At 39.6% G+C, this 24,293-nt stretch overlaps 2 protein-coding genes across 2 annotated transcripts; one reads left to right on the forward strand and one right to left on the reverse strand.

The window, feature by feature from the left end:
- Window positions 1-776: 776 nt before the first annotated feature.
- On the reverse strand, window positions 777-7,230 carry LOC137967202 (serine/threonine-protein phosphatase PP2A catalytic subunit-like). The gene is made up of 6 exons (XM_068813686.1): window positions 6,651-7,230; window positions 4,011-4,125; window positions 1,971-2,079; window positions 1,815-1,892; window positions 1,429-1,620; window positions 777-1,204 (listed from the first exon to the last, which is right to left on the reverse strand). Exons 1-6 carry the CDS (start codon window positions 6,901-6,903, stop codon window positions 1,031-1,033), a joined length of 921 nt encoding a protein of 306 aa, XP_068669787.1. The 5' UTR covers window positions 6,904-7,230; the 3' UTR covers window positions 777-1,030.
- Window positions 7,231-7,899: 669 nt separating this feature from the next.
- LOC137933918 ((S)-coclaurine N-methyltransferase-like) lies at window positions 7,900-23,607 on the forward strand. Its single transcript, XM_068778028.1, has 8 exons — window positions 7,900-8,306; window positions 19,058-19,166; window positions 19,923-20,147; window positions 20,221-20,320; window positions 20,404-20,514; window positions 22,468-22,551; window positions 22,795-22,853; window positions 23,222-23,607. Exons 1-8 carry the CDS (start codon window positions 8,117-8,119, stop codon window positions 23,412-23,414), a joined length of 1,071 nt encoding a protein of 356 aa, XP_068634129.1. The 5' UTR covers window positions 7,900-8,116; the 3' UTR covers window positions 23,415-23,607.
- Window positions 23,608-24,293: the final 686 nt, after the last annotated feature.

The raw sequence follows: 24,293 nt of genomic DNA on the forward strand, positions 1-24,293 counted from the left end.
TTATTGTTCCACGACTTCACATGCCCTAGCACAATAAAAACAAAAGAAAACTTCTTATCCATTTATTCAAACACCTTTCATTAAACTGAACCAATCTGTATATGCTTATTTTAGGAGAATACTGTGACTCCTTGACATCTGAAATCAAATGATACGAATATACTTTTTTGGATTTGATTTTGAAAGACAGTAAACAGTTAAATATTATGTAAATATGACTCACAGATTAATATTTAATGTTGTTGTAAATTAATTATGCACTTATGTTGTAAAACATTCAGAAAATTTAACAAACGTAATTAAATTAGATAATTCGGAGTATTGTACAAGAGAATTGGTATGCTGTTACAAAATTAAGTAACAAAAGTTCCTATAACTATCAAACCTTTGACTTAATGAATTCTTCTCAAGTCCGGAGAAACGTGTCGTTTTCGGCTAAAACCAAAAGACAAGAATTGACACATTATATATGATAAGCTTCCGGCGCGCTTCACACCGAATAATTGGCTCAATATATCTAATCTCGGACTGAGGTCTCAAGGCATCTAGTGCACCATCTATACAAAATATCATTAATTTTCTGGCAAGGGCTTTAAGAGAACATACATGAGCATATGATTTTGTTGTGTAGATCCAAAACTGGAATATTGAAAAGATAATTCTTCCGATTACCATTAACATAAAATACCGCCTTCCCAACCACCACCACGAACGTGAGGCCTCGTTCTTCTGCTCTTTTCCGCATTTTTCACATAAGATGGTGAAAAGAAACGATATTTCCTGTTATTGCTGCTACCCTTTTCTTAACAATATAAAGACGATGGACAATAAAATTCAAGTCTCTCTAACTTGACTACATACAAAAAGCAGCAGCAGCAACCGCCAGTATCACAGCTCCAGACAAAAGAATGACTGATCTCTCCCACATACCAAAACTCCTCTTTTCTAAGACATCTACAGACTGAAAACAGCAGGCAGAATCAGGAAGCGTTAACAACAAGATCAGGTGGGAATTGTATGGAGAAGTAGATTACAAAAAATAGTCGGGAGTTTTGCGAGTAGTGTCAGGCTCAATTTGCCGTGGAGCTGGGTCAAACTGGAGGAAGTTCTGCTCCATAGTTTCCCCGATCTCAAGTATGGCCGCCATGTTCCCACAACGATAACAATAGTTTGGAGCACTAAATACCGTCACAACATTCTTATCCTGTAAAATGAAGAAATGGCGGGAGTTTCACATTCAGCCCAGTGGATGAAAATAATATTTCAGTTAAAGAAGGTTGCAGTTAGACATGAATACAGGTTCTACACTTTTGGAAATTAAATAAAGAGGCAGTAAAAATGCAAATGCAATTCTGCAAACACCATAAATAGAATAAAGAAGTGTGCTTCCTTAGGCAAGCATACAATCCATACAAGACCAATACACACCTGACACCAGTTGTAGCCTTCCATGACAAGCTGATGGGCTCTGGCAACAAGCGTGAGACCATTAGTATGATTAAACTGCGCAGCAATATCTTGTCCAAAGGTGTAACCTGCGCCCCTAGGAGATATGCCCCACCCACATCGGTCATCTGGGTCAGACCACAAAAGGTCACACATTGGACCTTCATGCGGAACCTATATGAGTCAAATGTTGAAAAAATGCACCAATTTAGGGACAACATAGAGAAAATGAAGAAGCTCATGGCAAACAAAACAAGAAGCTCTCTGAGTGAGAAGAAATTAATTGAAGAGCAACATTCTTATAACTAAAATAGAAGCTTCTCACAGATAGAACGAAACTGTTGCAGCAAAAAGACTGGAATCCATACCTCCTGAATGCGATCAAGGGCACGGATGTTATCTAATGTATCCAATGATGGGGAAAGTCCCCCGTGAAGACAAAAGACCTACATTAGACATGATAACAGTCAAAGCTAGTACTAATCAAAATCAAAGTCAGAAGTCATAGATGAAAATTTTTGGACCTGACTCTCAATAAGGGCTGTAAGCGGGAGATAATCAAAAAGGTCTGTAAAGTACTTCCAAACATTTGCATTTCCGTACTTCCTCAAGCACTCATCATAAAATCCATACCTGTAACCATCACCCAAAAAGTTAATAACTCAAAACAACCTCTGATGGAAGAGGTGGCAAAAATGCAGGTGCTACACAGCTATTGTAATAGTAAAATCCCCAGAAGGAATATCTTAACGAGACCTGAGCATCAAAATTGAGTTTTGCTTGAAATAGGACAGAGACATCATGCAATACAGATAAACATCATGTAGACATGATACTTCCAAATTGAGAAGCTACAATCAAATCCCAATAAAATTGGCAACTCGATGCTCTACGCTCAAAGATCCAGGTGAAATTTAGTTTAAATAACTTGAACATAGAAACAAGTGGCAGGACCTATGGTTAAATCCTTTCCTTTTCCTCTCCTGACCAAGATACTGTCATATGTTCCTTACTCCTCTCAGAGAAAGTCATATGTTTTTTCCTCTTTACATCTCCAATACATGCCATTTCTAATCCTTCTGTAGATTTCGTAGAAGAAGAATTGCAAAAGCAAGAATTTATGAAATGTCTCAGAAGAGTCACGAATTATACAGCAAAAATACACATAAGTATAAGCTGCAATTTCTTCTATAATGTACATCAGCAATGTGGTGTCAACAAAGAACTTATGAAGTGCTTGTATTTAGCCACTACTGTAATGATAAGTACAGGCACAGGCAAAAAAGCCAGTAACCTTTCAAGACTCAATCATAGGTTCTTCTCTCCATCGGAACAATAGGGCCGTTATGCTCAGTACTAAACTTGTTGAAGAGATGAAATATAACTAAGGTATATCTTTTTGATCAGAGGTTGAATCGATCATCAGAAGAAGAATTAGGCCAAAAATGAGGATACATTCTGGGAAAATGAAACTTCCATGGAAGAGAAGCAAATGAAACGCTTTCATAAAAATTCTCGTCGAATCGAGAATGAAGTTTTCATTCTGTACATGCCAAATCATGAATTAGTAACTGCATCCAATCTCCAAAAAGTCCCAATTGTTTTGAACTTTCGATTTTTTGAATGGGATATTTACGGAAAAAGTAACCAAATAAAAAAGTGTACCTACAAGGCTTAGCCTATTGCCTAACCATGTGATATAGGTTGAGCAAATCCTTTTACCCCTAGAGAAAGAAATAAAAAGTACAATCTCAGCTATCTGTGGCACTTCAGGGCACAAGGCACCCCCCACTGTACTTACTAGGACGGGAAACAAGTTTCTGAAAGGAAGTCATCTTAGAAGGCATTAGGTCAATCTGTATGAAAGACACCAAATTATTTCAAAATTTTCAATAACAAGCTACAGCTACTCAGCAAATATTAAGTTCTTGATTGTTTTGCCATTTTCAGCTAAATCATACCACATCAGAATAGAAACTCAAAAGCTGATTAACGGTTCCAAAAGAACAGTAAAATATGTATTACTCCTTAATACCGCCAAGAAACAACTATTAAACTCACTTTTTGCACCAAAGAACAGACAAAGACCAAATAAACAAAATAACAACGAAAAAATTCTTTTTTATGAAACAATAGAGAATAATTTTTTTTATAATGTCAAACGATTACATTTCATCATCCTTTAAACCAAAAAACAAATTCATTTCATTTGAAACTGAACAAGAGTATCCAAAAGCAGCAAATCCTAAAATGTTCTCATATGCAAAGCCTGTAACTATATGATAGTTCAGAAAGTGTAGTCCTCATGCTACAACTATCAGGTACAATAAAAACATGACTGAATTTTAGAATCATCACATCCATCATCATCATCACCAGACTATCATCCCAACTCATAGGGATCAGCTTCACAAAACCTACTCCATTTTGCAGGTTTTCAGTATGAAAATAGCATTAAACAAAGACATAATGTTCTAGTAGCATTAAAACATGAACCACCAGAATTTTGTTTTGTTATAAAAAGCAATTCTCAGGACCATGGCTGAGTGAAGGGAAGATCGTACACTTGAGTTATTTGCCGGCTCTCATGGTTTCCTCTCAGAATAGTAATCCTATCTCTATATCTGACTTTCAATGCCACAAGCAGTGTGACAGTCTCCACTGAGTAATAACCACGATCTGCAAAATTACGAATATGAACTGATAAAATCATTATGCAATATGAAATTTCTAACAATCTTAACAAAAGTGTAGCCTATAAGAGAAGACAACAAATGCAATACGCTTCCCTATTTTTTGCTACTAAAAAAAACAGTAACACCATCATAAAGAAGAGATAGAAAATGAAAAATCCAAAACTACTTTAAAAGTTAATGATTTACATAAAAAGAAAGGACAGAAGAATACATAAAACACATATCGAACAAAAAGTACAATTTCACCAGATTTTGGTACAATGTCCTCAAGCACATACATTTTTTTGAAGAACGTCCAGCTCATGCATTTAGTAAAGTTGTTCAGAAAGCTGAAACCTCTAAACTTTATATTTCTCATAGACGATGACATAGTTTTGCAGAATAAGAAACAAATAAAAGACATGATTACAATGCAAATAACTTACAAAGATAGTACCTGCATATGGCATGCTGCTGTACTAAAGAAGAAGAAGGGAGAGATCTAGCAGATTAAGGATTGATTTAGTAATGTTCCATACAAATTTTATCCTCTACTTTGTAATTAAATTTCTGTCTACCATTTGTTCATTCTTGTATAATGTCATTAAAAAAATTATGCTCTTGTATGATAATTCCTGTTACGTAATTCAAGTAAGAAACAATCTCCTTTGTTACATGCTCCTAGAAAAGTATCTTGACATGGATCCGACCAATAAAGTTCTCGACAAGCAACTGTAAAACAATAATCTACATAACAGAGATTATCATTGTTGATAAATCCACTTATCAGCCGTAAAAAGCACTTGGGGATACTTTTTCTCTAACATTCAAAAATAAAACAGAATGATCAGTATTCTAGTCTCAATCTGGCCCCATCTCATGGGAAAAAACGACAGTTTGTTTCTGGTTCTATCGACACAGTCATAAACAGATCAATCAACTGGTTTGCTTATGTTTAGAAATTGATATATTCCCAACTTGGGAAATTGATCTTTAAAACTAGCAGAACAGAGGAGACAAATAATCAAAGAACGAATATGGACTTGGCGATTTCCACCAAAAATTTCAGGGTAGGTTAGATTTTCAGATTTTCAGACTGATATTTAATATTTTAATAGTTACCAAGGTTTCTAAACTTTATTGATAAAGAAGGGGAATGTTACAAACAAAGGCATCCCTATAGAGGTTATACAACAGGAATATAATTACCCACAACAAGACATTTAAGGTTGAGTTCCGTCCTGAGAAAGAGAATCAGTAAGGTATCTTGCTAGCAAAGCAAGGAATGTGACACCAAGAACTGACCACTGATCAGCTGAGGTCATGGGTTTCATTTAGGATGTTCAGAAACAATTAATCATAACATACAATTATCAGACTGAGATTCTAGAGAAACAGACAACGATATTCTAGAGAAACCGTACTTTTTTTGGAATAGGGAATTTTACCAAGCAAAAGCCATCATTACAACCAGTATCCCAAAGCCAAAGGAGTAAGCCTTATCAGCAAATACAACTAAGCGAGAGAAAAAAGAAACAACTACTAAGGTTTACAAGATAATGAAAAAGTGTTCAGATGGATAATAAACAATTAAATAAGTGAGGGAAGAACCCTTTCAAGAGTAGCCTCACTTTAATTATTTGAAACTAATTTCTTGGTTACACCTCTTCTACACAGACAAATGCTTATCCATGACTACCAAGTATTGCTGGACACTGCCAATGTACCAATTCCTATGAAAACTTTCTTTTGTATCAGTTGCTTTTGTTGCATGCCATGTTTCAGTATGCTCAAACAGATTTAAACTTACAAAAAAATTTAAAGGACTTGCTCAATCTAATGTACATTCAGAAGGGGGAGCCACCATCGTCGGGTCCACGTCAAGAAGTATGTGCAAAAAATTATCATGACAGTAGGTAACTCAATCAAGACACACAAATGCAATCCAAGTATGAATTCAGTCGACAGTTTTAACAATAAAATCTATCAATAAAACATATTGACATATACCACACTCCAAACCCAGGAGACATTTGAACTCAAACCTCAAACTAGACAGTATTTCCCACTCCCCTCCCCGGAAAAAACAAAACATAAAAAATCAAGCGGTTATATAACTCGCCTCTGGTGACAGCGCCTACCAAAGAACCAAGCACATTTCCGTAATACTGTTGAAGCCATCACGTACAAAGCCCTAACGGACAAATGACTAGTCAATACCGACAACGAAAATGATCGTGCTCAGAACCATAATCCGATTACTACAAGTTGATCAACGTATGCCTCGAGTAAAAAAAAAGTTATATAATCCTAATGACTAAATTGAAAGGCATAGAAACTCAATTACCAGCGTCCTGGATAGACTAACATCCAAAACAATCAGAAGACAGTAAGAATAACCATGACAAACAGATAAACCGATCGTCAAACAACTACCCGAAATCACGAAAAAGTAAAAAAAAAAAAAAAAAAAAAACCAAATACTGAAAGCCAAAAAATGTATTTAAAAAAAAATCAACATCAACTGACCTACGTAATCCCCCATAAAGAGGTAATTAGTATCGGGGGCATTGCCGCCTATACGAAAAAGCTCGATAAGATCGTGAAACTGCCCGTGAATGTCTCCGCAGACCGTGACGGGGCACTTGACCGGCTGAACGTTCCATTCCTCGACAAGGATCGCCCGCGCCTGCTCGCACAGAGTCTTCACCTCCGCCTCCGGCAAGAATTTGCATTCCATCAGATGCTCGATGTGACGGTCCAGATCCGCGTGCGACGGCATCTTTCACCAGAATCCACGTTCCAGATCTGCCAACCACGACCAACGAGACGAAACACACGAAGCCGAAAATCGGATCAGAACACAAATCTAAACATCATCGAAAACGCCAAAGCCACGGCTAGGTTTTCCCGCCCTGCTTAGATCGTCAAGGCATCCACATAAGATCAATCAATTCTCCTCTCCTCTTCCGAGTCCAGGTGCTTCTCCAAAACTTCCTAGGGTTAGTCTCTGGAACAGAGGAGTAACCGAGAGCCGATGCTTCTCTCGAACGAAGAGAGAGAGAGAGAGAGAGAGAGAGAGGGAGAGAGGCCACGAAATGGAAAGAAAATAGAACGAAAAAAATATTAATAAAAAAAGAAAATTGTTCGGATACAAAATAACGAAGCATGAACTGGAGATAAATGAAATGAGAGTGAAATGCAAATGGAATGATGCGTGGAGTTCTTTTCCTCGCTGGCACCGGTGGCTCCACCAAGTCAAAGCTGCGTACCGGATTTACACGTGTTACTTCGCTAACCTCAGCCGCTTTGGAGTATCTCCGTGGACACGCTAGTGGCTACCTAGGAAAAGTCCTTGCGTTTACTGTCAACTGTGACTGAAAGGTAAATTGTGAGAGATTAATTACCGATATATTAACAAATATTTGACTCCTCCCTCCAAACCTCTAATTTTTTTATAGGAAATGTATGAAAGTTTGATTTGGAAGATTTAAATAAATTTTGAGTTTTTCTAGTGAAAGAAAGGTAAAATCAAAGGTGAGTTCAACAATAATGATGTATAAGTAATTTTGATATTCAAATATTGGTAAGACAGAGAAGCTAATTAAAACGTCTCTTAAAGATAAGCAGGCAAATTCCGGAAAAACGTAAAACCCGGTAACTAGTCTCGTCAAGCCATGCCGCGCCTTATCATGAAAAAAAAAACGACTGAAACTCTGAACTCTGAACTCTTTAAGGGTCAATAGTAGGCCACGTCTTTGGAACGTGGGAACGAAGAACAGCTGAAAAGAAGATGGGCATCGTCTAGATTCCGTGCGCTTCCGAGACGGAAAAGACAAAAGAGATAAAGGCAACAGCATGCCGACTATGGACCACGTCACTGTAAACTTCATCCAGGGAACGTAACACAGAGAGTACTGTCATTTGAGAAAAAGAGTGCTGGGAGGGAATAGGTAATCTGTTTGTGAGCTCAGAGAGAGATAGAGAGAGAGAGAATGCTGAAGGCTATGGTGAGTGTACCTTACAATGCGGCGGTGCGGACGATGCTGACGTTGCTGGAGAAGAACCTGCTCCCGGATTTGGTGGTAAGAAAGCTTACGAGGCTTCTCCTTGCTGGACGACTCCGTTCAGGCTACCTTCCTTCTGCAGAACTCCAGCTCTCCACTCTCATGGAATTCGTTCATTGTTAGTCTCATTTCGTTTTATTTTATTTTATTTTTCCTTCTCTTACGTTCTATCTTCTTTCTGGGTTTTTTCATTTTTTTAATTTTTTTAATTTTTATATGGTTGATAATTTTTGTTAACTGGTTTATCTGGAACTATTGGTGGTAAAGATATGACGAATGTCATGTATTCTTTATATCTATTTTGAAGTGGGCTAGATATTTACAAAGGAAGAAATGTAAATAGATTAGTGTGTGTGCTCAAAGTATACTGATATCCCTCTCATGTGCAACTAATGAATAAAGTAATTAACCAAATGGAAGAATTTCGTTGTTGCTTGTTTTAATTTTTAAAATCTTTTACTTTACTATCGTAACAATATTTTAGGAATATTGTGATTACTTTTTAGTGTATGTAGGGTGTAAAAAATAAGAGAAAATGAGAAAATAGAGAAGACAGAGAGAAGAAAAAAGGTGTGAAAAGAAATTTCTTGAAGTGCTGCTGTGTGCAGCACACATCTCAGAGCTCAAAATTCGACCTCAGAGTGGTTTGGGGACAAAATAAAAGAGAAAATGAGATCTGGGAGAGAGCAGCATTGCTGTATGGAGAACGTGCTAGAAAAACACGGTCTTCCCTCTTTTTAATTAGAGTTAAAGTGATATTTTACAAGCGGACAAAAATATCCCTCAATAATCAAAATTAAGTATCTCCTAAAATACATGTCTAAATTGAATGAAAATTGAACCGTATAGATAAAATAAGACATTGTCTATCTAAATCATACTATAAGAGAAGAATGTTTTGTAAGAAATGACCAAAATACCCCCAAATTGGTATTTAAATACTCCCCTTCAAGCTGGAGACTTGATATTAAACAATCTTAGCTTGTCACTGATGGATGTATGTTCACATTTTCCGAAAGGCTTAATAAATATATCTCCCAACTGGTCTGCAGACTTCACATAAAGAGTTATCATATTTGCTTGCATAACTGCATCTCTAAAGAAGTAGCAATCAACCTTATATGTTTAGTCATCTCATGGAGTATAAAATTGTTGGTCAAAGTCATAGGGTCAGCTAACTTAAAACCAAATTGAAGAAGAACATACTTAATCCACATAAGCTCAATAACTGTGCAAACCATTGCTTGATACTTGGCCTTTGCACTAGATCTAGCCACAACTGTTTCTTTCTTACTTTTCCATCTTACCAAATTACCTCAAAAAAAGCAACAGTTGACGTAGAACATCTATCTATCTTACACCAATGGAACCTTCAATTCGTCCTCTCCTCCACCAATGGAACCTGAAATTCCTGAACAGGCAGTGTCCTCCCCTGTCATCAATACATACCAAAGAAGACAGAGACGCCTGGAGAAAGAGATTAACAAAGGAAGTAAGTCCTCGGCCATTCAAACGCCTGAGAGGATGACAGTCCTCAACCCCCGACTCCCTCACCTGGTAGACCCGATCATCTGGTGGAAGAACTTCAGGTCGAGCGACCTAAATATGATGACGAGACATGGCAACAATTGATAAGTCTCACGCGAACTTTTGGAGCAGTATACAGAGGTTATTTGCCTGGAGACAATACCTCGGCGGGAGTTCAAACCCTTAATTCTAGATGATTGTGCTATCTTGGAACGTAAGGGGTATTGGTGGCTTTCGGAAGAAGGAGATGATCTCAAACTTTCTCACCCAATTCAAACCTTCTATGGTGATCTTACAAGAGACAAAGTGTCAGGAGATGTCGGACACTATCGTTAAGGAGATTTGGTCAAATCATACTATTAAATGGGCGGTTGTTAACACTCTAGGCCATTCCGGGGGGATCCTTGTGGCCTGGGACTCTTCTCTTTTGGACTCCCTTCAAGTGGTTGAAGGTCGCTTCTCCGTTGGTATCCAGTTCAGGGACCTCTCCTCTGGTAGGATATGGTGTATAGGGGGAGTGTACGGGCCAAACAGATACCGTGAGAGGACTCTCTTTTGGGAAGAATTATGTGAGTTATATCAATCTTGGAGGCTCCCATGAATTTTTGTAGGTGACTTCAATGCAATCCGGTACTGCAATGAGAAGAAACCCTCTGCCACTCGTATTTCTGCATCTATGAGAGGTTTTTCTAATTTCATCGGTAGTTGTGTTTGGATGAAATCTCATTATCCGGGAAAAGTTACACATGGACGAAGAGCCAACAACAACCGATTTTATCAAAGCTGGACCGTTTCTTGGCTTGTCCTGCTTGGCTGCAACTCTTTGGAAATGTCTTGGGGCGTGTTCTTAATAAGGTAGGGTCAGATTATTGACCAATCATGGTAACTACCTCTTTTGAGAAATGGGGTCCTTCCCCTTTTAGGTTCGAGAACTCGTGGCTGTCTGCGGAAAATTTCTATTCTCTTATTGATGGTTAGTGGTCGGAAGCCCCAAGTTTAGGTTGACGAGATTGGGCCTTCCCTTTGAAGCTTTGTTTTTTAAAAAGCAAAATCAAGGAGTGGGCCACCTGTCACCGTGTCATGTTGGCTGATGAAAAGACCTCCCTTCTTGCTCAGATAGCGGATTTGGACCTTGCGGAGGAGCACATGTACTTGACTTTGGAGGAATATTCCTCCTGAATCTCTCTCAACTCTAAACTCGATTCTATCCTTCGTCAAGAGAAAATCCAATGGAAGCGGCGAGCTAGATTTAAATGGTTGAAGGAAGGAGATGCCAATTCTAAATTCTTCCATGTTGTGGCTTTGGCTAAACGTAGGTCCAATCGAATTACCTCATTATGTATTAATAATGAGGTAACGTCGTGTCGGACTGACATCACTAATGTGTTGTTGAAGTATTTTACAAATCTATACTCGGAAGAATCCTACAATAGGCCCAAATTACAGCACATAAGATTCTCTCAGTTATCTCCAGATGCTGCATCTTTATTAGAGCTTCCTTTCTCGGCCGTGGAAATTGAGCGTGCTGTCCTAGGCATGAAATGTGATAGAGCACCAGGCCCTGATGGTTTCAATGGTGATTTTCTTAAGAGATTTTGGCCCTTGCTCAAGGAGGACATCTTAGAAATGATTCACGGTTTTTTCAGAAATGGGGTCACCCTCCACAGTATTGGTGCGTCATTTATTGCATTGGTCCCCAAGAAGGTTAATGTTGAGAGGCTGGAGGATTTCCGACCAATCAGTCTCGTCTCTAGCGCCTACAAAGTCATTGCTAGAATTCTGGCTTTTCGCCTAAAAGCTTGCCTTCCAACCGTCATACACAGAGGGCAAGGTGCTTTCCTTAAAGGAAGAGAGATTCTAGACTCCACTATGGTTGCACATGAGCTTATTGACCACTTCCAGAGGAATGAGGAGCCCAGAATTGTGTTGAAAGTTGATTTAGAGAAAGCGTTTGATAGAGTTAATTGGATTCTCCTTGACGAGATCATGGATCGGATGGGTTTTGGTGACAGATGGAGATTTTGGATCAGGAGTTGTGTCGGATCGGCCACATGTTCTCTTCTTTTAAATGGCACAGTTTGTGGGTTTTTCAAAGGGTCTAGAGGTATTAGACAAGGCGACCTGCTCTCCCCCCTCCTGTTCAACATGATCGGGGAATTCCTCTCTTCTATGTTTTATTCTGCAGTTAGCCTTGGATGGCTTCTTCCAATCAGCCCTCAACAAGCATTTAATATTCCTATCCTCCAGTATGCAGATGATACTATCATATTTGGGATTGGTAACATTGAGGGAGCAAGGAAGATTAAAGCGATTTTGGGTCTTTTCGAGATAGCATCTGGCCAAAAAGTCAATTGGGAAAAGACCTCTCTAATGGGGCTTAACATTAGTCCTGAGCTTCTTGCAGAAATGGTTAGTTTGTTCGGTTGTTCAACAAGCAATCTACCGTCCACATATCTTGGTCTGCCGTTATTCAACGGCCGCATCGGGAAAAGGCTTTGGACTCCGGTGGTTGAGAGGATTGAATCCAGGTTGGCAACTTGGAAAGGGAGGTTGCTTAGTAAGGCAAGGAGGCTCACACTTCTCAAATCTTGCATTGCAGGTATCCCAAATTATTCTCTATCATTTATGCCCTGTCCTGCATCCATATGTAAGACAATAGATAATCTGAAAAGAAGGTTCTTATGGCGAGGATCGAGTGCTACCTTTAAATATCACTTGGTCAAATGGGATGAAGTTTGTCTGCCAAAAAATTTGAGCGGCCTGGAGATTCGAAAAACCAAAGAAATGAACCAAGCTTTGCTCCTTAAATGGCTATAGAAAATCAATACTCAATCCTCAAACCTTTGGAAGGAAATGGTTATCGCCAAGCTTGGAGGTATGACTCCTTGGTGGATATCAGGGGGAAATCGGAGAGGTCTATCTCCAATTTGGAGAAAACTATACTTACTTGTGCCAAATTTTTCAGTTGCCTGCAGATTCTATGCTGGAAATGGTAGATCTCTCAAAATTTGGGATGATTTATGGTTGGGGCAGGAGCCGCTACAGATTGCCTTCAGAAGTTTGTTTCTCATATCCACTCATAGGAATATATCAGTTGCCGATGCTTTCGAGGAGGGTGGTATGCACTTCCATCCTAGAAGAGGACTCTCGGATTCCAAGGCTTTAGAAGCCAGCCGATTGATGGATTCAGTATCTACTTTAAAAATTCGTCCTTTGGTGGCAGATATACTCGTTTGGTGGTCAAAGAAAAAAGGCATCTTCTCAGTATCATCTGCCTTCAGTTTCATCAATAGTTGGAATACTTCTCAATAGAACCACGCGGTCTCCTTTGTTTGGCGTCTTTGTGCTCCTCCAAAGATTAGATTCTTTATGTGGAGTGCTTGCCTCGGCAAGATTCTCTTGGCTAACGTGCTTAGAAGCAGAGGTCACCCCTCAGTAGATCCCTTTTGCCCTCTCTGCAATACCGAAGCTGAGTCCACTAGTCACATTTTGCTTCTATGCGTCTTCTCTTGGAAGGTGTGGACATCCATTCTCAACAGGATGGAGATTCAATTTTGTATGGCGGCCGATTTGATGTCATTCAGTAAATCTCTACTTGGTATGTACCTTCCTGATCTCGGCAAGGTGATGTTATCGGCTTGTGCTAGCTTTATATCGTGGGGTTTATGGAATGAGCACAATCGCAGAAGGTTTGAAGGAAAAATCGAATTTGCAGATCGGGTGGTGGATCGAGTGGTTGGACATATTTCCTCCTGGCCCCTGACAAAGAAGTCTTTCTCCTCATTTGTGGCTCCTGTCCGTGATAACTGGTTTAATTTGGCTAGGCTGCACTTGAAGACAAATGCCCGGATTATGCAGGAATGAACCCCTCCTGATCCTGGTTACCTTAAGTTGAACTTTGATGGTTCTTCTTTTGGTAACCCTGGACTCTCAGGGTTCGGCGGGGTTATCTCGGATCACCTAGGTAACCAGCTTTATTCATATGCCGGCCCTCTAGGTATCTCAGACTCTACCTTGGCAGAGCTTCACATCCTCCTCAATGGGCTTCGAGTTTTTCGAGATAAGTGCTCCAACCCTCTCCATATCGAAGGGGATTTGAAGGTGGTCATTGGTTGGTGCGATCGTGCATCCCCTCCCCCGTGGCATCATTGGGACTTTTTTTGGGAGATTATTGAAAGTTGTTCTTTATTATCTTGTATTTGGTCTCACATTCCGAGATCTACAAATTCGGCAGCTGATGCGCTTGCTAAAAGCAGAGCTACTCTACAATCCATGGTTGTTAGGGACATACTCTCCTCTTTGTAATTTTTGTAATTCTCTTGTTTATATATACACACATCCTTTTCAAAAAAAATTTATCTATCTTACACCCAGCATAATCGATATTAGAATACCCAAGGACATCAACTTTCCCATTATGAGTATACAAAAGACCTTTTCCAGGTGCACCCTACAAATACTTTAAAATCCTCCGAGCAACTTCTAAATGGACTTTTTGAGGATTTTTCATGAACGGCCTCACAACTCTGATGAGAAATGAGATATCCGGCCTGGTAACTGTAGTATAAATCAGTTTACCTACTAATTGTTTTTATTGAGTTTTATCCTTTAGTGTAGGACTCTGGGTATCATACAAATTCTGATCAACTTCCATGGAGGTGTTTACTGGTTTAATACCTAATAAACCACTCCTGTGGTATATCAATATATATTTTCTCTGAGAAAGAACAATATCTCATTTGTTTTTTTTTATGAAAATGATAATTTTACCAAGGAGAGGAGGGGAACTACATTACATTGTGGGGGAGGGGAGGACTCGACAAGGAAAGCTTGGTGGGAGGCACCCCGATAGCTAAAGAGTCAGCAACAAGTTGGCTGAATGGTAAACATGAGTCCAAGTACAAAAAAGGGAAGATACAATATCCATAATCATGTGATAAGTTATCCAATGACGCCATGGTGGTTCAGCAGTAGAGGAGCACCGTCGGATCACATTCTAAGAGTTGTCCTCAATGATGATGGGCCCGTTGAGGTGGATTGTAAAGAGCTTGAGGTCTTGGAGGAGAGCAAAGAGCTCCGCCTCGGTGGAGTTGGCTAAACCCAAAGGACCCGCAAAGGATAAGAGGGTGGCTCCTTGAGAATTCTTGAAGACACCCCCAACTCTAGCAATGCTTGGACAGCCTGGGGCACACCCATCGAAGTTGAATTTGATGAAAGTAGGAGGGGGAGGCATCCAGGCAATGTTGGGAGGGGCACACGCAGGGACTGAAAGGCTGGCAAAGATGTGCCAATTGTGATGAAGAGAGGTACCCATGAGGCCAACATATTCCTTCTTGGTATGAAGCGATGTGGAGATCTGACAGTGAGGGGGATGCAAAGTTCTTTGGCAGATTGTGATTTGTGCACAAAAAGCCTTTGATTTCGTTCCTTCCAAATGGTCCAAGGAATGTGGGCAAGATAGGCTGAGAAAAGAAGTTTTCCCAACTTGGGAAGTCGAGTTCCAAGGATGATTTGGCCCATGGCAGTGAGGTTGCTTGGAAGGCAGAAAGAGATGTGATTTTGTTCAAGATGGTGGACTAGATATACCAGGCATAAGGTAGTGTAGGAGAAGATGAGGTATGGTTTCGAGTTGCATAAGGTGTATTAAGGAATAGTCCCACATGGATTAGTTGGCAGAAGACGTTTCCTAAGTGGCTAGTCATTTTGGGATGGGCTTTAGACCTAATTTAACATGGTATCAGAGCCAAGTTCTACACCAAATTATCACCAGAGACGGCATGGATCGCGGCTTCTGCACGCAAAATCAAGAGCGGAAGCAATTTATGTTCACCATCTTCACCCTTGCTGAACAACTTTAAATCATTGTTCCAATGCTCATGCAAAGACCTGACATCAGAATCCAGGAAACGAGGGACGATTGCAGCATCCACCCAGCCTCCTTTGGTCCACTCACATCACTGACATCAGCCTTGGGAACATTCACATAGGACCAGCTTGAGCATGAAACTGCTTGGTCGCTCGGTTCCCTCCTGTCCAGACTCTCTTTCAGCCAATCCGAGATTTTAACAAGCAGTCGGGCAAGCTAGGCTATCTCGTTATCAGAAATAGGCTTCCGCATCCAATCTCCTTTGTATTTAACATCAACCCAGCTGTGTTTACCAAATCCAGGGTGCTTGGGGGTGGATACTTTCTCACAACTAGGCTGGCCGCACATCGGTTCAGGGGCAACTGATTTAGAGTTACCATTGTCGATATTACCAAACAGGCAATTCATTTGTGCTTTTAGAGAATCTAACGTCAATTTAACAAGGTGCATAATTGGGTTGCCTGATGGTTACCTTGTCTTCTTGGAATGTCAGCCGTGAGAATGTTGTTCCTCATAGCACACCAGAAAAAGAATTTAATTTTTAGGGGAGTAGAGAGTGACCAAGCCAAGTTGGATGTGTGGGGAGATCCATTTGTGGACCAGCCACCAAGCGAGTGGTATGCAGAGGAGACCAAAAAAAGCCCACTGTTCTCGAAGCGCCAAATGATTCTATGCTGGGTATGCTCCCTAACTGGAGCCTGCCGAAGGTGGAGAAGCTGGTCATGAGGCATGATTCATCGTCAGAGAGGCCTCTTCGGAAGTGCATGTTCCAACTCCCAGTGTCGGTCCACATCTTAGCAATGGATGCATCCTTCCTCACACTGATTTGAAGTAGGGGAGCAAAGTCATCACATAGGGGGCTTGACCCGATCCACCAATCATACCAGAACCTAAAAGAGGCACTATTGCCAATGTAAAATCTGACTCCCTTTGCCCAATGTTGGAGCAGCGGAAAATAGGAGCACCAAAGAGGGTGAGGTGAGTTCTTCTTCTGCCCATAATCCACCAAGGACAATTCAGATTCAATTTGGTAGCAACCATGAGTCTCCAGATAGTGTTTGTATTGGAATTGAAGAGCTAGAACCATTTTAAGAGGAGGGCTGTGTTCATACATTTGGTTGTACGTATGCTTATGCCACCAATGAACTATGGTTGGCAGTCATCTTTCCAGGATACGAGGTGATACTTGAAAGCTTCACTGTTTCCTCACAAGAGAAAGCACTGCTTAATGGCATCAATTTGATTGCAAACTGAAATTGGGCATCTCAAGAAGGATAAGAAATAGTTGGGAATGCTTGCAATACAAGATTTGAGGAGATTGATTCTTCCAGCTTTGGAGAGAAGAAGACTCTGCCAGGTGGCGAGATCTCCAACCGCTCTTAACAAGGAGCCAAAGGTGTTTACTTGGCCTACGGCTGAATAGGGGAAGCCCCAGATAGATAATAGGAAGAGTGCCAATTCCACACCCGAGGAAGGATGCCATCTGTTGAAGTAGATCATCATCAATGTGGACTCCAATGATGGACGTTTTCCTCCAATTAACTTTTTGTCCGAGGTGATTTAAAATAGACTAAGGAGCGCTTTGATTTTTTTAACTTCATCCAATGTACCCACTCCAAAGAGAATTGTATCATCTGCGAATTACAGGAAAGGAATATCATATTCTTGATGGGGCGAGGTGGAAAGCAACCAGCTCGTCTTTGGCCACCTTGGTTAGAGCAGAAAGGTATTCTGTCATAATGTTGAAAAGGAGGGGAGAGAGAGGATCTCCCTGCCTGATTCCCCTGGAGCCCTGGAAGTTGAGGAGGAGTGAGTTTCGAGCGGAGGATACGCAACTACATATCCAGAATCTCCATTTGCTCCCGAATCCCATGCGGTCAAGAATCTCATCCAGGAGTTTCCAATTGACCCAATCAAAGGCTTTCTCATATCCAGTTTGAGAGTGAACTTGGGTCTTCCAATGCTTGAGAAATGATGGAGAATTTCATGTGTCGCCATGGTGGAGTCAAGTATGGAGTGAATTTTTATGACAAGGGGAAGAGAGGCTTTTAGTTTTCTGGCAAGGAGTCTGGCTAGGATCTTATAGGGGCTGGAAATCAAGTTGATGGGTCGGTAATTTGCTGGCTGTTCAAGGATGTTCTTCTTCCGGATCAAGGAGATGAAAGAGGCTCCAATGCTCTTGTATGTAATGCCATTATGGTAGAAGTCCTGGACGAAGGCTTGAATATCCTCTTTGAGAGAGAGCCAACGACGGTGAAAGAACTCACCGTTGAATCCATCAGGGCCGAAAGCACGGTCAGAAGCAATGCTGAGGGTAGCTTTTTCGATTTCCAAGGTAGAGAAAGGTAATTCGATTGGTCAATACCTTGTTTGTTACAAGCAACTTCAATGCCAAATAAGTACTAGAGAGAGCCCAAATCCTTTGTCTAGAAATGTGTGACCAGATATTGTTTAACTTTTGTAATACCATTAAGATCATCGCTAGATAGCACAATATCGTCTACATAGACAATAAAAACCACCACATCTGTCTTCCTTTTAACTAGGAACATGAAATGATCACCATGGCTCCTATAGAACCAATATCACAATACTAAACTTTTTAGATTAGGTCCGTGGACTCTGTTTAAGTCCATTAATAGCCTTTTGCAACTTACATACCTTTCCTGTCTCTCCTGAGCAACATGCCTAGGAGGTTCCATTCATTCCCAGACAACCTCTATATACACTTCCTCACCCACTAAGAGCCGAGTTCTAATCCTCCCAAACATATATTTTGGCAGGAACCTTTGAATTGGTATCCACCACGACCCAGTTTCCCGACATGTCCCTCAAAGCATGGTTAAAGAATGACCACGAGCCAGTCTCGTCCAGCAGCAACGTGTACTGGGCATGCTTGATCATATCCGGGAACAAGAGCACGTCCGAGAAGTCAACTGTCAATGTAGTCCCGTTTCCTTGTGTTGACCCCCTCCCGACCGTTGTATCTCACCCTCATCCCCTGCACACAGTTCCGGTCCACCACGGCTTCAAAACTGCTCACTTTTGAAATATCAATAGTTTTAGACTCCTACGATTATGTACTCATATTGTGCAATCAGATATACTTGTGGTGCATATGAAATGAGATCATATTGGTCAATCAGCTATCCTGTGCACATCAAAAGACATAGGATTTACTGTACCATGTGTTGCAGCAAATCTCTGGATCCTGCCAATCATGTAGCCGGTTGTGAATGAGCCCCATACATGATGGGCCTGGTTCCATTGATTCCCAGACAGGTGATCAGCCCAGTCCAAAGATTTGCTGGGAATATAGTCAAGGAGACATTGCTACCTATGGAACTGTGAAGGAAATTTCACTGATAAACTATTTGTTCTCCTATGCCTTCGTTTCTTTATGATCTCTTCACAACTAATGCCATTGTTCTCATGTCATCTGATCCTTCTAACAAATTGCTATTTTGCTTCTACAGCTCTACTAGATATGCCAATAGCTGTGGAGACTGATAAAGCCAAAGCTCAACATTATGAGCTACCTACTCCATTTTTTAAGTTAGTGCTTGGAAGGAATCTCAAATACAGGTAACTTGCTGTCAGAAGGAAACCCTGCTTTTTAATTAATATTATGATATTTGGTTCACAATAATGCAGCACTATTTCAGGAAAGTCATAACGTTATTCTGAATACTGACAATACTGTTCTGAGTGCTGCAGTAACTCATTTTTGAGTTATGATTGGTTTGAAAATTCAAGGGCTGTAAGGAAGAATTGCTATCTTTAAAAGAATTAGTCACTTCATAGTCAAAAAATATGCTCCTTATGTGGGAGTCATACTTCTGTTTTCTGAAATAGATGTAACTAATTATAGAACAACTCCTCGTTCTGTTTCGTCAGAAAATCCAAAATATCAATTGAGAATTCCTCCTAACTCACTGTTGGTAATTGTATTTAAATGACTTTCTGGCACTAAATTTGCAACTGCATTAGTTACATGAATTAGGTCTCTTGAACTAAAAAGATTTGAGCTGACAAAGATGATACCTATATTCTCCATAGTTAACAATTACTGTCTTGCTTCCTAGATTGTTTGACAACTGATAACATGACCTTGAACAATTGTCTTTGTAACTCCACTTGTATGGCCAATCACGGACTTGCAATATTTTTTGGACAATATTTGTGGGAGCTTGGATTAATTGTGATTCTAATGGACACTATTCTCCTCGTCTATCCAGACAAAAGAATTTCTGTGTAGAGATATCCGTGTCAGTAAAAAAAATTCTCCATCTTAGCAACTATCACATTGAGCTGAAGTGAGGTGAATATGAACTTATGCAGCTCTTGTTACTTCCATGACGGATCTACCACATTGGACGATGCTGAAAAAGCCATGCTAGAGCTTTACTGTGAAAGAGCTCAAATTAAAGATGGTCAAACCATCCTTGATGTTGGATGTGGATGGGGGTCACTTTCCTTGTACATTGCTGCGAAGTACCAAAATTGCAGAGTTACTGGGGTTTGCAACTCAACAACACAAAAAGCTTTTATAGAAGAGCAGTGCAGGTAGGCTGCTTGGATTTGTTTTAGATTTATCTCTTTTTTGTGGCTCATGTGAAGTTCTGGATTACATCTTCAGGGACCACCAGTTGTTGAATGTCGACATCATTGTTGCAGATATCAGCAAATTTGAAATGGAGGCCACCTTTGATCGAATCTTTTCTATAGAAATGTTTGAAGTATTTAACCTCACATTTTTCATCCTAATGCTGTCTGAAAGGTTCGCATATGCACGTGTAAAATGTATTTTTTGTTCCTGCAGCACATGAAGAACTATAAAGAACTTCTAAAGAAGATATCATCGTGGATGAAACCAGATTCCCTTCTCTTTATCCACCACTTCTGCCACAAAACTTTTGCTTATCACTATGAGGTGTAGTTGGTTCAATTCCTTGTAAATGCTAGGTATATCTGCTGCTTTAACAGTGGGATCCTCATCAACATTATCGCAAGAGGATTTTCTCAAAAAACATTATAACAAGAGGAAACTTTTGCTACCATTTGTTACATTGTTAAAGAAATAAGTATATTTTAGTCTGTTCAATCTGATCGACCTATGAACTGCTAGCCTCTTGGTTCCAGTTCAACTAGGATCCCCTTGCCTTTGATGTCAGAATATGTAATTAGTGAAGTTGGCTTCTTTGTATAACTGTTGTTGAACATGCCTCTTGGTAGATTCTCTTCTCAGTGTTATTATATCTAAGTGCTGATAATTGGTTGGCGACCTAGTTACACTTTGGACCATTATAGGCTTCAAGTACTAGGTACACCACTTTTGCATTAAAAAAAGGTCCTATGTATTAGGCGCCACATTTGCAGTGGAAAATTGAAAATGCATTATAAAAGTAGATAAGGTTTGAGTTAAAGCAGAGGAAAATAGATAGGTGAAGATGAAGAAGGAGAAGGAAAAAGAGAGAGGAAGAATGGGGAGAAGAAAAACAGTGTGAGAAAGGCTACTTGATTAGAGGGAAAGAAATCAACCCCTGATCTTGTCCATTATTTAAGTGAGAGGGAACAAAAAGATAGAAATGCCCCTCTCCTACATTCTTGCATAATACACTTAAATAAAGCAGAAAAAGAAAAGAAAAAGACCAGATATTAAGATACTCTTGTAGTCTAGTTCCTAACAAGATACCTGGCCACTAAGAGACAGAATTCGATAGATAAAAGTACCAAAATGCCCCTGTACTATATTTTTTAACATTCCCCCTCAAGCTAGAGCATAAATAACTAACAGATCCAGTTTGTAACAAAGTATCATATGCTCAAGTCTCCCAAGGGGTTTAGTGAAGATGTCTTCTAGTTGTTCAGACCATTGGACATAAGGAGTAAGAATCTTTCCTTGCCAGACAGTATAGTGAATAAAATGACAATCCACTTCAGTGTTTTGTCCTTTCATGAAACACTGGACTATTGGCTGTGAATATAGCAGCATGATTGTCACATTTCATAACTATAGGCTCATTAACTAGGAAACCCATTTCCACCCGAACAGATTTTATCCACATGAGTTCACTAATTGTATGTGCTATGACTCTATATTCCGCCTCTACACTTGATCTAGACACAACACTCTGTATCTTACTTCTTTAGCTCCTTGGGCAGTAACAGCATGATAAATAACTCAATGAGTAGTACTAACCATTAACCTGACAGTTATGGCAGGAAAAGTGGGAAAAATCTTAACTTCATAAACTCAACAGGACAAATTTCGAAGAAAAACCATCTTGGAGTGATTGAATCTTGAGAAGAAAGAAAAAATCTGCACTAAGGAACTCCGAAGCCGAAACTATTGCTCTGATACCATGTTAAAACAGAGGAAAATATATAGGAGAAGATGAAGAAGGAAAAAGAGAGAGAATGGGGAGATAAAAACCAACGTGACAAAGGCTGCTTGATTAGAGGGAAAGAGATCAACCCCTAATTTTATCTATTAACTTAAATTAAAGGGACTAAAAAGACAGAAATGCTTCTCTCCTTATTCTTACGTAATACATTTAAACAAAGCAGAAAAAGAAAAGAAAAACACCAGGTATTAAGATACTTTGTAGGCTAGTTCCTTACAAGATACCTGGCCACTTGGAGACGGAATTGCATATGTAAAAGTACCAAAGTACCCCTGTACCATATTTTCTAATAGTTTGCTTAACCACTCTAGTAAACTAACCCTGCAAACCAGTACAACTGGTTGAAGAAGATGCTCTATTTTATCATAGATTGACCTTATTGTTTCAACCCATGGTCTTTCTCTTCGTGGAATTATAATCTTCAAATTCTATTTTGATCTCTGACTGTGATTTTAACCCCAGAAATTTTTCATAATCAGGACATAAATGAAGATGACTGGATTACTAGATATTTCTTTACAGGAGGGACCATGCCTTCTGCAAACTTACTCCTATATTTCCAGGTCAGTTTTTAGTTATCAGAACGTATCTAATGATCTTTTTAGTTTTTAAGTTTATGTTTTGGGATGATACTATCTCTTCTAGTATCTTTAATAGGATCATAAATTCACTGGCACTGAGTTTATGCATTTACATGTCTAGATCAACAACTAAAATAGTGCCAGCATGTTTAGGTTTCCTGAAAAAAATGTCCTATTAAGGTAACCTCTACAGTTGAATGTTACTTGTTTATTATTTACATGCAGGAAGATGTTGCTGTTGTCGACCATTGGCTTGTGAATGGGAAGCATTATGCACAAACCAGGTATGCGTGAGCTTTTATGCTTCCACTTTTTGTTTTTTCGATTTTTCTTAGTGAAAGTGAAACTGTTTTGTCGACCTAGTGGAATACCATTCATTGCTGTAGTTGTACATACACTTCAGGTGTCCATTCCTAAAGTGGATAGTTACAAAAATCGTGTTTTGATCATCTACAGAATGTTGTCTTACCTGTGTACTTGAGCTAGATGACTTTCTCTTTCCATCCTATATCATTTGCCTACTGCTGAACTGTCTTGGGTATCTCCTTGCTTGATGGAAATCAAAAGAAGTCTTCTGATTATAGGAGTTTATATTACTAGTAGCAAGAATTCTGAACGGTGATTATAATGTGGGTTATCACAAATATTGCAGCGAAGAGTGGCTTAAAAGATTGGATCAGAACCTTGACATCATAAAGCCAATAATGGAGTCAACATATGGGAAGGATTCAGCCACCAAGTGGACTGTCTATTGGCGCACATTCTTCATTGCTGTTGCAGAACTCTTTGGGTACAACAATGGTGAGGAATGGATGGTTACTCATTTACTCTTTAAGAAGAAGTAGCTCCTTGCATTTCGCTGGGATTTGGTAGTGATCTGCAACGTACCCGCACAACGGCGGCCTCCGCCGGAGCTGCACTTTCCATTATCATTTTACACACCGGTGGGCAAGGTGGTAAAATGCAGAAAAAAATTCTGGTCAATAACTTTGGAGAAGCCGATAATGAAATCCGGTGACGGTTCTTTTTAACAGTCTTTTTAAGGTATTATAAAATAATATATCATAATCTTTTTAATATATTAAAAAAATATATAATATTTATTTAAATTTATAGAAAATATCTACGGTTCGAGGAATGAAAATAAACGGGCGAAACCGCTACCAGACCGTGACAATTTATAAACGAGGAATTTACGTTTTCTTGCTTTGTTTTCCAAGTGTGATTTGGTCATTTTGTACGCGATGTTTTTTGTCAGGTATTGAAATTCGCAGCGGATTCCGAATTCCGACCGCCGCGCAGATCCCTCTAATGAATTGTTTTCCCTAGATTTAAGCAAAGCATAGGCGGGCGGGATTTCCGCCTGTCGTGAAAACTTGTAAGGAGGAGTACGTGAGGCACTCTTTTCTACAATAAACTACGGGATTGCCACTCCTTTGACGGTTTCGGTAGTTGTTCCTCCCCTGTAATTTACCAATAAACCTTACGAATTTCTGTAATAATCTAATAGTTATTAAATTTATTTATTCTTTGAATTTATATTATATTGAGAAATTAGTCACATTACTATCCAGCAAAAAAGTGGGGATATTATTGTAATATAATCAGATAAGAGGAGGGGACCGAAAAAGATTCACTGTCAGTGGTAATCAAGGGTGTTTTCGTAAATTTATGCTATAATGACGTTCATATTATACGAAAAACAAAGAAGATAATTAATTAGT

The sequence above is a fragment of the Aristolochia californica genome, unplaced genomic scaffold, assembly GCF_029961685.1.
Source record: "Aristolochia californica isolate CCGP_79_NKW_82.1479 unplaced genomic scaffold, dmAriCali1.0.hap1 SCAF_6, whole genome shotgun sequence".
Classification (NCBI taxonomy): domain Eukaryota; kingdom Viridiplantae; phylum Streptophyta; class Magnoliopsida; order Piperales; family Aristolochiaceae; genus Aristolochia; species Aristolochia californica.